Here is a 12,597-nt window from a genome sequence, read left to right as displayed (position 1 = left end):
CTGCTCAGGAAGGCTGGTAGCTGGATTTGAACACGTGACCTCAGAACTGTGCATCAGACGTGCTAACCACTCAGGTTGTTTAGTGACTTTTATTCTAGTAGTTGACCTATTTGGGCGTGATTAACTCTTATATAATGAAACTGTTGTCTGTGTAAAGCTTATATAGCAGCGCAATTTTCTCCCCTCTAAAACCTGAAATATAGCCATTAGAAGCTGAACCCCTGGTAACCAAAGCTTACCTGTCAACCCCCACGGCTCCATGTCCGTAAAAACTGTTGTATTTTCCCGTACAAAATCCAAAATAATCGTACACCATATAGTTGTTTTTTTTCTGAACGATGCATGATGGGAAATCCCCAGGCGGCAGACGCATGCGATGACAAACCTACTTTTTTCCTTACAGATTACCTTGTACGTCGCACTCGTCTTAAAATGCATAAAAAACGTACTTTGTACAGCAAAACCGTACAGGTTGACAGGTATGCCAAAGTGAGTATAGCAAGAAGTGAGTTTTTGAAGTGTCAATATTTTGTATGGCCACCATGATTTTGCAGAATCACCTTAATCCTCCTGGGCATGGATTTCATCAGAGCCTCACGGGTTGCCACTGTAATGCTCTTCCTCTCGATGGCAACATAATTAGCTGGGGGATATTCAAGATATTGTCCTTTACCAATGTTTGCTTGAGGATGCCCCACTGATGTTCAATTGGGTTTAGATCTGGAGACAGGCTTGGCTAGTCCATCTCCTTTACCCATAGGCTCTTTAGAAAAGACTTGGTCATCTTAGAGGTGTATTTGGGGTCATTGTCAGGCTGAAAGATTGCACAGTACATGCTTGAGTCCATGTTTTTTTTTAATGACAAGCACCTTCCCAACTCCAATTTCACTAATCCAGCCCCAAACCGTGACATTTCCAACACCATGCCTGACTTGAGCACGACACAAACATGTTAATACTTATCACCTGGTTGCCGCCACATATGCTTCACACCATCGGAGCTCAATAAACTAACCCTTGTCTCATTATACCAAAGGATATTTTTCCAGTAAGCCGTGGCCTTTGTTGACTGACTTATTTTCATTGTGTCGAAGCGACGTTTCTCCGGTGATGTTCTATTAAACTTTATAATGAAATATTTGCAAAAATGTGAGGGGTGTACTCAATTTTGTGACATACTGTATACATTTATTTTTAAAGTCAACATCAAATTTGCAATAGTACACAATTGCCTGGGTCTTGGACTGTATAAAAAAACAAGCAGTGAGAGGAAAACGGTCTTATCTACAAAACAACATACAGTACTCCAACTGTGTGGTAAAAAATGTGATGTATTCAATAGACAACATTTTAAAGTCAACACAATATCCTTACAGAAACATTTTCTCCTTGCTGTGGGAGAAACGTGTGTTTAGTTCCTGAGACTTCTTTAGCAGACGTTGCTTCTGTGCATCATCAAAGCGGTTGACTTTAAGGTCGGTTTCCCGATCGAAAGCTCTTCTCTCCACTGGCTTGTCTCCCTCCTGCTTTGATTTATCCTTCATGTTCTTTGCATGCAAGCTCATCAGAGATTCTGAGCGTTTAGTTTTCTTTCAAGAGAAAAAGAGTTTGGGATTTAGGATTAATGTGAACACATAGATTGTCAAGTGCAGTAAACACCCTGGGTCACGGTGTCCGTAACGTACATTTTCACATTACGATTTGGAATGAGTTGTTTTTCCGGCCCCTTGTTATGGCATTTTCCCCAATACATCAACAAAAAACTTGCCTAAAAACTTAGATTTTCTGTAAATACCACTTATATATCCCTACGATCTGCTATTGGTCAACGTCATTTACGATGCTGGTCTGCTATTGGTTTAAATCATGGCATTTTGAAGTTGCCAATAGCTATTGGACAAACTACCTCCCACAATGCCTTTCTGTTTGGTCAGTTCAGAATCTCATGTCCTCTGTATAGACTTTGTGAGTGGCGATAGAGTACTGTATTTTGCAGTGGATTTATTCGCTATAGATCAGAAGCGAAAACATGATAACGATGGAAACGAAACGAATGACTCGGCCGAGGCTTGAACCACAACCTCCCAGTCTCGGGGCGGGCGCCATACCCCCAAGGCCACCGAGCTGGTATATATTACTTCCTTAAATTACTTATTATGTTTTATTTTGTTTTAATTGTGTTTGCTGTTAAACGTCATATTGAAATATAATATTATGAATGTGCTTGATTGCTGTTGAGATTGTCAAGAGGGGTTATTCAGACCTCACACTGTTTGTTTTCTGTTATTAGTGTCAATAAATTTGTTCAAACCAAAAAAAAAATGTTTTTATCTGGGGTGCCGGGAGTTCGAGACAGATTGGCCTCGTATTACCCATATGTTTCTATACCCCGCTAAACGACAAATTCACTTTGTGATCTCCACCTCAGAACGGACCTACGTCATACCCCTGGGGTCTACTGTTTGAGAAAAAAAAGGACATATATGATCTTTAGTACAACTTACATTATATTTTGACACCTTGTCTGCCATTTCCAAATCTTTTGGACATATTTGTGGGGCAGAATCTTTCTCGGCCTCACCCTTTTGTTTTCTCTCAGCACGCTCCTGTGGTTCAAAAAAAGAAATCATTAACATGCTAAAATGATGTTTCTAAAATATGTGTAACCGGAATAAACCAAAATTGGCAATTGTTGGATTTTCCTACCTTAGCTTTGCGTTCTGTGTCTGCTGGTGTATCAGTCCAAATGGAGCGGTCACCCTTTTCCGGACCAGACCTCTTCTTGAAGGTGCGAGCACCTAAGCCAATGTGTTGGAGTTCTGGTGGAAGTTCAGTCATCCAAGTTTCTCGGGTTGGCACCGCTGGATCATCCTAGAAATGCAAAAACAAACTTGTATCAATGAAGACTGTTTAGCTGCATTTGGCTTTCTGTTCATGTAACTTGGGCTATTTTCCCAAGTTTATATTTACTAGTAGGGTATTTATTTACAATTAAGCCACAATAGACCCCCAGGATATGGCGGCTCTCGCCTTACAATGTTTCTACTTTAAGGTGTGGAATAAGATGATTTTTGCGTCCCCTTTCACAGATTTTTTCCCACAATACAACATCAACAACAAATTATTTGGCATGTTTTAAGACTTATTAATTTCAAACTTTGCTGTGTTTGTGCGTACAGCTAAGATGCTCGACTGCTTTTGGTTGACGTCATATAATGCTGATCTGATTTTGGAGTTTGTCTCGGCATCATGAAAATGCAGATATGCTATTAGCTGAACTACCTCCCACAATGTATTTTTCTATCTCCGTTCTTCATTTTTTATTGTACTGTATTCATTTGCTATAGGTTCGATAGCTTGCACTGATGCTGAAGAGAGACGCAAAAAAATGATAACCATGCAAACAAGGCTTATAATTATCGTGAAAAACGACATACTAATCGCTACCCTCGCTTAACTGCATGCCCACAACAATTCGATGATCTGGAGTAGCATTAAAAATAAGTAAGCTATTAAAGGCATGGAATTTTTTAAAGGGCATGCCGATCCTTGCAAGTGGAAGTTTTTACATTTGTTTCATTTTTAATCCGCCCTTGCTGTTTTTCTCCCCCCCTGTGCATCCACCAGCTGCTCCACTTGACCAGCTCTAGTCACGTCACAACAAAAGCAATTCAAATTTTATTTTCATTTTGCTTATATTTCGCTTACTCATGTGCACCTATACTACACGAGGAGTACTCAATGAATACGGTACTATTTTATTAGAATAATGTTTTTTTCTGGTGTACGAGGCGTTTGGAATGCATGAGCTAAATACTATAGGTTTCTATCCTACGCTAAAAGCGAATTCTAGTTTGCTATACCCTTACCAGAATGAAAATAATTTAGTATACTGGTCAAGTAGACATATGCTACTCATCTAATGTATTTTAATTGCCAAGTAAATGAAAGATTGGTCAGTAAATTTGAATGTGTTTTTTAAAACCCATAGTAGATCCTTTCGATTAGTCACATGAAAAAATAAGATGAGAAAAAAAAACAATACACTCACAACTTTAGTCAACTTGTCTTTCATTTTTCGTGCCCTGCGTTCAATGTCCAGCACGACTGTATTTTGAACTGGAGCGTTGGAGGGCATAGGTCCAATAATATCCTCATCTTCCCCTTCACTGCTGAAAGAGTCTGCCTTGTAGCCTGGGGGTAAAGCAGGTCCTGGGTAGCCATCTTCGTCAATATCATTGTCATCATTGTTCACAGCTCGGCGGAACCCAGGGGGCAAAGCTGGTCCCAGCACAGGTGGTCTGAAAGAAAACATTTTATACAACTTCAAGTGATTCTTTGCTTGTATAAGTATCGTCACTTCTACTAGTTGTGAAGTGATTTCAAGACATAGGTCCCTTTCCTGACATGCTTTATCTGTGCCTTGCTATGCTTTTCTTACTGAATAGTAGATCCGTGGGATACAGCCATCTGTTCTGAGGTGGAGATCACAAAGTGCAATTGTCGTATGGGGGGACAGAAACCTATGGTAATGTGTAGCCAAATTTATTTCAACCCCTTGGTAAAGAGATATTCATTATTACTAAAATACAAATTAGTACATAGTAAGCACTCCTTGAGAATAATAGGCATGTACATAATTAAATGATATTATAAATAAATAACATGAAGACGGAAAAAAGGTCATTCTATCTACCTTTGTTTAGACGTTACTTGACTGGTACAGGGGGATTAGCGGGTGGATGCAGAAGGGAATTAAATAGCAGAGTAAAAATCAAACTTATTTTAAAACTTGCAAGTATTGTCATGCACTGAACTTATTTCCTTGCTTTACAAGCCACCTTCTTTTAAAAAATATTTCTGATCGTTGATTGGTTAAAGCCATGCAACTTTGCGAGAGTAACAATTGCCGTGCTTTTCTTATATTTCCTAGCCAGTTTAGTTTCCATGGTTTCTATGGTTATCATTTTTTGCTTTTCCCTTTAGCATCACTGCAAGCCTTGACACCCATAGCTAATACCATTAAAAAACCATCAAACTGATATTGCCGACTCGCAATGTAATTACGAAGCACATAAGGTTCTGAACGGTAAAGAGAAAGGGATTGTGGGAGGTACTTAAGACAATAGCATTTTCATGATTCCGTGATGCTAAGCAATATTAGACAAGAATTTTATATAATGTCGTCCAACAGTAGACAGGCATCAAGAAAAATAACTCCCAGTCAGATGCATGACCAATCGAAAGTTTGAATTTTCTACATTTTTGGCCTGACTAAATATCATAATTAAAATATTTGCTATTGTGGTTGTAAAAAATACCATAAAGAAGGGACTAAAATCATTCTAATTCACGCCATAAAGTGAAAAAGTCGTAAGGTGCCCACGCTGTATCCTGATGGTCTACTGTACTAGTTTGCTCATGTGATTTTTAGACATTGGTCCCTTTAGCTTAATCTGTGCTTTGCCATGCTTTCTTCGTGAATATTGAATGTTTTACACAGGACTCTGTGGTGCATTTGGTGTCATGCAAAAAAAGTCTGATTATTCGGTCACCTCTCCGGTGAACTCTCCTTCTTGGCAAAACCTGGTGGTAAAGCTGGTCCAAAGAAGCCATCGTCTTCATCCGCCTTTGTCTTCTCTCTGTGAAACGCAGATGTTATCGCTGTTTCGTTGTCACAATATGTTAACCCATTTTGTAACAATGACAATAAAGGTATATTCTATTCTATTCTATTCTATCAATCTTCAAATTAGTGATGGGAATAGCACAATCTTCAAAATTATTTTGCTGTACATACTCTGTTAAGATGTTTTCAGACGTGTGGCTCTTCTTCACTCTTTTGACGACAGCGGATTCACTTTCATCCGAAGAGCTGGATAGTTCGCCTCGTTTGTAACCAGGCGGCAAAGCGGGACCCGCAACTAATACAAAACAACTATTACTTTTCTGAAATAATATTAAAGCACCGGATTGGTTTGAACCTCAGATTTTGGACAAAATCTGGTCTATTTCAGGCATGAATTAACCCAAAAGTAAACGTCTAAATTGGGTTATGACTGTGTTTGTGTTGTGTTTATTACGGCATTAGCTCGGGAGGTAGAGCACTAGTCTTGGTCACATGTTCGATTCCCGGTTCCTCCATGTTAAATGTTGAAGTGTCTTTGGGCAAAACACTGAATCCCTTATGCCCCCAATAAGGAGGTAGGCGCCTTGCATGGCTGACTCCCGATTGGTGTGTGAGTGTGTGTGTGTGAATGGGTAAGTGTGAAGCACATTATAAAGCGCTTTGGGAGGTCTTCATTGACTTGAAAAGTGCTATATAAATGGGGGCAATTTACCATTTATCTCATCTAATGTAGTCCCGATTTGGCCTTAGTCTATTGAAAGTCTTGAAAAACGCGTTTTACAGAACCTCTGCATGTTTATAATGTCTTTACAACCAGTTTTCGTTGGGTAGGGAAATTCTTCTCGATTTTGGGTAAATTTGAAAGGGTCCATTTAAACACGATTTTGCCCAAAATAGACTTTAAACGTAGGGTCTTGTTTTGTCCATCCAATCGAATTTGGAACGAATGTGTGCGTTTACCTCGTCTTATTCGGCCAAAATGTATCCCTCCAAAACTGTTCTTAATAATACGCATTTTAACCGAGTAAAGACGTCTTTTAAATAAAACTGTAAACCTTTTAAGGTATTTGAACCAATTGTATTGGTGTGGGGTGTGAGTTGTGGTTATAACATGAATTATACTCACAGGCACGTTCATCGTCAGAATCGTCGTTATTTTTAAAATTTGGGGGCAAAGCAGGCCCTATTGAATTTGGTGAGGCCATAGTGGCACGTCCAAGAAAGAGTTTGTTTATTTGCGTTCAAAGATGAGTTTTAAATCATTTTTACGCTAATACAAAATAACACAACATTGGGCACCCTGTCGACATTTTGAATAAAGTACGCATGCGCAATCCGAGTATTAGGAAGTTACCGACATAATTGAAAATGAAACGAAGCATATTCTACAAAAATAAAATAAAGCTTCTTCTTTCTGGTTGTTGTAAAAATAGTCAGTATGTATAGCAGGCATTTATTTACAGAAAGTAAAACAAAATGTTGGCTGATTGTATTTGAGTCGTGCTTGTTTGAAACTGCTGACTGGACCAAGAAGAGAACTATGAGACTCTTCGTGATTTAGGGCTATACAAATAAAAATGACTTGACTTGACTTGAACTATTTACTTTGAAAGTTGTAACCAGGAACCATTTCCGCTGTTATTTAACGACGCACAACACGTATGTACAGAACACTAGATACGACACTCCCCCTTGATCGATGTGCCTACTGCGAGTTTAAGGTAGTCGGGTCAAACTATCAGACTCTTCCAGTACATGTGGAACAAAACCCAAAAAGAGAATAACGGCTCATCGTGCCATGGATGCACTCAATAACTTTTCGTAGGTAAAAATGTTTTGGGCTGTTTTTTTCATTATAAAATATTGTTAAGAGCTTCAGTGGCTTACGTTATTTTTAAGGTAAGGCTGGGCCACGTTGCAAAATCATTTTCCTTGATTTACAAGATGGAAGTACATGAAAATAAATCTCGTCAAATGGTCCACTTTCAGGGTTTTTAGAACCGTTTTAACTCTCTATCTGGCAAGTGACCATGCAGTAAACGGTCACTCCTGTAGACCTTTGTGTTTTTTCTTTTTGAAATATTTATTACATACAACATTTTCAGTGTTTTTTTAGCCAAAGTTCTGAGGTCATGGGTTCAAATCCAGCTACCAACCTTCCTGTGCGGAGTTTGCATGTTCTCCCCGTGCTTGCGTGGGTTTCCTCCGGGCACTCCGGTTTCCTCCCACATTCCAAAAACATGCATGTCAGGTTAATTGGCCAGTCCAAATTGTCTTTAGGTGTGAATAAGCGAGTGAGTTGTCCGTCTCTGTGTGCCCTGCGACTGGCTGGCAACCAGTTGAGGGTGTCCCCTGCCCGAAGATGGCTTTGGTGGGCTCCAGCACCCCCGCGACCCTACTGGGGATAAGCCGTCCAGATAATGGATATATATATATATATATATATATATATATATATATATATATATATATATATATATATATATATATATATATTTATATATATACGGTTATTTATTTACCTTGATTAAAAAAAAAAACATTGTTTTAAAAAAATGTTACACCACTTTATAAAAAAGTTTTAAAATGACCTCTTAACACGTTTTGAATTGTAAATAGTGTTTTCAATGAGTTTAAAATTTAAATGCAGTTCTTTGTAATTTGTATAGTTGTTCATAAATGATTGTATTATTAATTTGTCTGTTTTTTTATTTGAAAAAAAAAATCTGTTTTCCGTTTTATTTTTTTGAAATACATTTTTCATAATAACAAAAAGACAAAAGTGTTGACAAAAAAAGTTACTTGCATGAAAATGAGTTGTCAAATGAGCAAATATGATTTATTTTCAATGTGCATCCATTGCCTTAACGGGGACGTTGACCCGACCAGTGTGGCACATAGGCACATTAGTCAGTGGGCTGCTACAGGGTATCTAGTACATACAGTAAAGAAAATAAGTATTTGAACACCCTGCTATTTTTCCATTTCTACCACTTAAAAATCATGGACGGGTCTGAAATTGTCACCCTAGGTGCATGTCCACTGTGAGAGTGATAAAGTAAAAAAAATCCAGAAATCACAATGCATAATTTTTTAACTATTTATTTGTGTGATATAGCTGCAAATAAGTATTTGAACACCTGAGAAAATGAATGTAAATATTTGAAACAGTAGCCTTTGTTTGCCATTACAGAGGTCAAACGTTTCCTGTAGTCTTTTACCAGGTTTGCACACACTGCCGGAGGAATCTTGGCCCACTCCTCCACACTGATCTTTTATAGATTAGTCAGGTTTCTGGGCCGTCGCTGAGAAACATGGAGTTTGAGCTCCCACCAAAGATTTTCGATTGAGTTCGGGCCTGGAGACTGGCTGGGCAATGCTAGAACCTTGATATGCTTCTTACGGAGCCACTCCTTGGTTTTCCTGGCTGTGTGCTTCGGGTCATTGTCGTGTTGGAAGACCCAGCCATGACCCATCTTCAATGCTCTGACTGAGGGAAGGCATCCTCTCTTTAATGCAGTGAGCTCGTCCTGTCCCATGTGCAGACAAACACCCCCAAAGCATGATGCTACCATCCCAATATTTCACAGCAGGGATGGTGTTCTTTGGATTGTACTCCTTACTCTTCTTCCTCCAAACACGCTTAGTGGAATCATGACCAACAAGTTCTATTTTGGTCTCATCTGACCATAAAACCTTCTCCATGACTCCCATGTACCATCCAAATGGTCATATGCAAACTTAAGACGGGCCTTGACATGTGCTGGTTTAGACAGAGGAACCTTTCATGATATGCATGATTTCAAATCATGACGTCTTAGTGTATTACCAACAGTAACCTTTGAAACAGTGGTCCAAGCTCTTTTCAGGTCATTGACCAACTCCTGTCGTGTAATTCCTCACCTTTCTTAGTATCATTGATATCACGAGGTGATATCTTGCATGGGACTCCACTTCGATTGAGGTGATCGTCATGTTTAGCTTCTTCCATTTTCTAATGATTGCTCCAATAGTGAACCTTTTTTCACCAAGCTGCTTGGCGATTGCTCCTTAGCCCTTTCCAGCCTTGTGGAGGTGTACAATTCTGTCTCTGGTGTCTGTGGACAGCTCTTTGGTTTTCACCATGTTATAAGTTAAAGTCTCACTGATTGTATGGAGTGGTCAAGTGTCTTTATGCAGCTAACGACCTCAAACAGCTGCATCTGATTCACGATGATACACGGAGTGCAGATGGACTTCTAATTGGCCGACTAACAAGTCTTTCTGGGTCAGAATTCTAGATGATACACAGGTGTTCAAATACTTATTTGTGATTTCTGCATTTTTCTTTTTAGTTTATCCCTCTCACATTGGATATTCACCTCCAATGAAAATTTCAGACTCTTCCATGATTTTTAAGTGGGAGAAATAGCAAAATAGCAGGGTGTTAAAATACCTATTTTCTTCACTGTATATATATATATATATATATATATATATATATATATATATATATATATATATATATATATATATATATATATATATATATATATATATATGATCCATCTTCAATGCTCTGACTGAGGGAAGGCATCCTCTCTTTAATGCAGTGAGCTCGTCCTGTCCCATGTGCAGACAAACACCCCCAAAGCATGATGTATCATCGTGAATCAGAGTTTAGTATTAATTTTCATTCAATGCGGTCTGGGAGAAAAATGTTTTAACTTCCCATATTAAACAGTGAAGTGTGTCTTAAATTTAATTACCACCCAAGTTTGTATTATGTAACGACCCATAAGTGTGTAAAATACTAAATTAATTTAAATGAAACTTTTGATTCAAATAATGAGACAAACATAGTTTTAATATTCTATATATTTTCTAAGACTGGTATATTTACACTTGACCCCTGCATGCGATGGTCGGTGAGTTTGGATTTGGCATCTGGTGCTTTTGTCACCACTGTTTCCTTCTCCAGCCACTCATATGATTCACTTTCTTTCTTCAAGTTGCTATTGATATTGTCAGCTATTCCTGCTTTATCCTTTAGTGTTGCTCACCTTCCAAAGCTGGTCATGCAAGAAAACAATGCTGAGTTCAGTGATTCAGGCTTAACTTTTTTTAAGTCCACTGTTTCCTTCTCTAGCTTTTCACTTCAAGTCCTGACACATGACAAATTTTATCTTCTACTACCTTCTTTAGTAGCTTCTCAAGTCAGCCACTTCACCCAGCTCTTCGTTCTTCTCAGCCACGTGTCCACGTCTTTTGTTATCGCTGGCTGAAATTCACTACCACTTTAAATACAATTTTGCTCTTCACATTATGTAGAAGCATTCAAAAAAACGAATTCAATTAAAAAAATTATTTTATAGTAGAATTTCACAATTAGCATATGAATACCTTCAAAATCGTTCTTTATAATCAAGGTGTGAATTTTTTTGGTGTGCCAAAAGGCAACGTTTTGTTTTCACTTTGCATGAAGTAATTCTTGAGATATTTTTTGAGTACTTTTCCTCCGAAAAACATTTTTTATTTCTCAAAACAACCTCCAAGATGGCATCCAAGGCCTGGTGCATTGTGTGACATTCCAAAGAAATGAGCGTGGGAAAGTGTTTGCCTTTGCCCATTCACTTTTTGCCGGACCAAATGGTTCTGCCCCCTTTGAATCCTGTTTTTTCCCTTCTTGTCTGCCAAAACTTGAGGCCACAAGGCTTTATTTTTTATCTTCTGATTTCAAATTAAAACATCTACATAGAAGATGGATGACTGATGATTATATTTTTTAAGGGAGACAGGTGAATAATTTCTACTTCTCAAACATTCTGTACTGTCATGCTCTGTTTTGTTTTTGGTGCTTTTAGTAGAATTGTAGTGTTCGATGTCTGGAAGATGTTCTTAGGACTATAAAGTGGGGAAAATTAATATTTAGTCAAACACTAATTGGACCAGATTTCCTACTTGAAAATATTAGAGAGGCCTGTATTTGTCAATATAGGTAAACCTCTTCCATGTGAGACAGAATGTGGAGAAAAAAAGAAACAAAGCAGAAAATCACATTGTTTGATTTATAAATAATTTATTTGCAAATAATAATAATAATAATAATAATTTCCTTTGTATTGTCATTCTTTGTAACAATGTACACAGAACGAAATGTCGATACACCTGACCCGTTGTAGCGAGTCGATGCAGCCGCAGCCAGAGGGCGCCGCCATTATACCAATTAGGTATGTCTCGGCCGAGGCGCGAACCAGCGACCTCCCAGTCAAATCATAGGGGAAACAAATTATTTGGTCAAGACAAAGAGTTTAATGTAATTCTTTGTTATGTACCCTATTGTTCACAATAACAGAGTGTCACTAGGCGGCGTGGAAAAGGCTGACCGGACCAGAACGGATGCAGGAGGCAGGAAGGGAGAACTCAAATGCGTTGACGATCCATAGGTTTTATTTAACAAAATAAAAGTTGTCCATAACTCTGGGACATGACAAAACAAACAAGTTTCTTCAAACTCAACTAAACAAGACAAGGCATAACAGAACGGACAATGTTTAAAACTAAAACAGCACAAGGCATAACAGACCGGGGAATATGTAGATATGTATAATGAGCCAGCACCCGCAAAGCCCAGAATCCAGCCTTAAATAGCAGACACAATTAGTTGAACTGCTTCAGCTGTTGCCCAGAGGGCGGGGCAGACTGGTCACCAAGGCGACCATGACACAGAGTGCAAACTTTTTCTGTAACTCTTTTCAAGCTTTCCGCACACTGTTGCTGGCATTTTGTCCCATTCCTTCATGCAGATCTCTGGAGCAATAAAGTTTTGGGGCAGTCATTGGGCAACACAGACTTTCAACTCTCTCTACAGATTTTCTAAGGGATTTAGATCTGGAGAGTGGCTTAGCCACTCCAGGACCTTGAAATTGAAATTGAAGCCACCCCACTTACAAAGATGTGTGTTTGGGATCTTTGTCATGCTGAAACAA

At 38.6% G+C, this 12,597-nt stretch overlaps 1 protein-coding gene across 1 annotated transcript; it reads right to left on the bottom strand.

Moving 5' to 3' along the window:
• Nucleotides 1-1,162: 1,162 nt before the first annotated feature.
• On the bottom strand, nucleotides 1,163-6,949 carry gpalpp1 (GPALPP motifs containing 1). The gene is made up of 7 exons (XM_088333187.1): nucleotides 6,756-6,949; nucleotides 5,801-5,924; nucleotides 5,556-5,642; nucleotides 4,052-4,301; nucleotides 2,707-2,871; nucleotides 2,505-2,606; nucleotides 1,163-1,589 (listed from the first exon to the last, which is right to left on the bottom strand). Exons 1-7 carry the CDS (start codon nucleotides 6,832-6,834, stop codon nucleotides 1,371-1,373), a joined length of 1,026 nt encoding a protein of 341 aa, XP_088189313.1. The 5' UTR covers nucleotides 6,835-6,949; the 3' UTR covers nucleotides 1,163-1,370.
• Nucleotides 6,950-12,597: the final 5,648 nt, after the last annotated feature.

This window comes from Urocampus carinirostris, chromosome 4 (genome assembly GCF_059441175.1).
Source record: "Urocampus carinirostris isolate Australia breed hairy pipefish chromosome 4, RoL_Ucar_1.0, whole genome shotgun sequence".
NCBI classification, from domain to species: domain Eukaryota; kingdom Metazoa; phylum Chordata; class Actinopteri; order Syngnathiformes; family Syngnathidae; genus Urocampus; species Urocampus carinirostris.
This window is presented reverse-complemented; position numbering and strand designations above follow the sequence as displayed.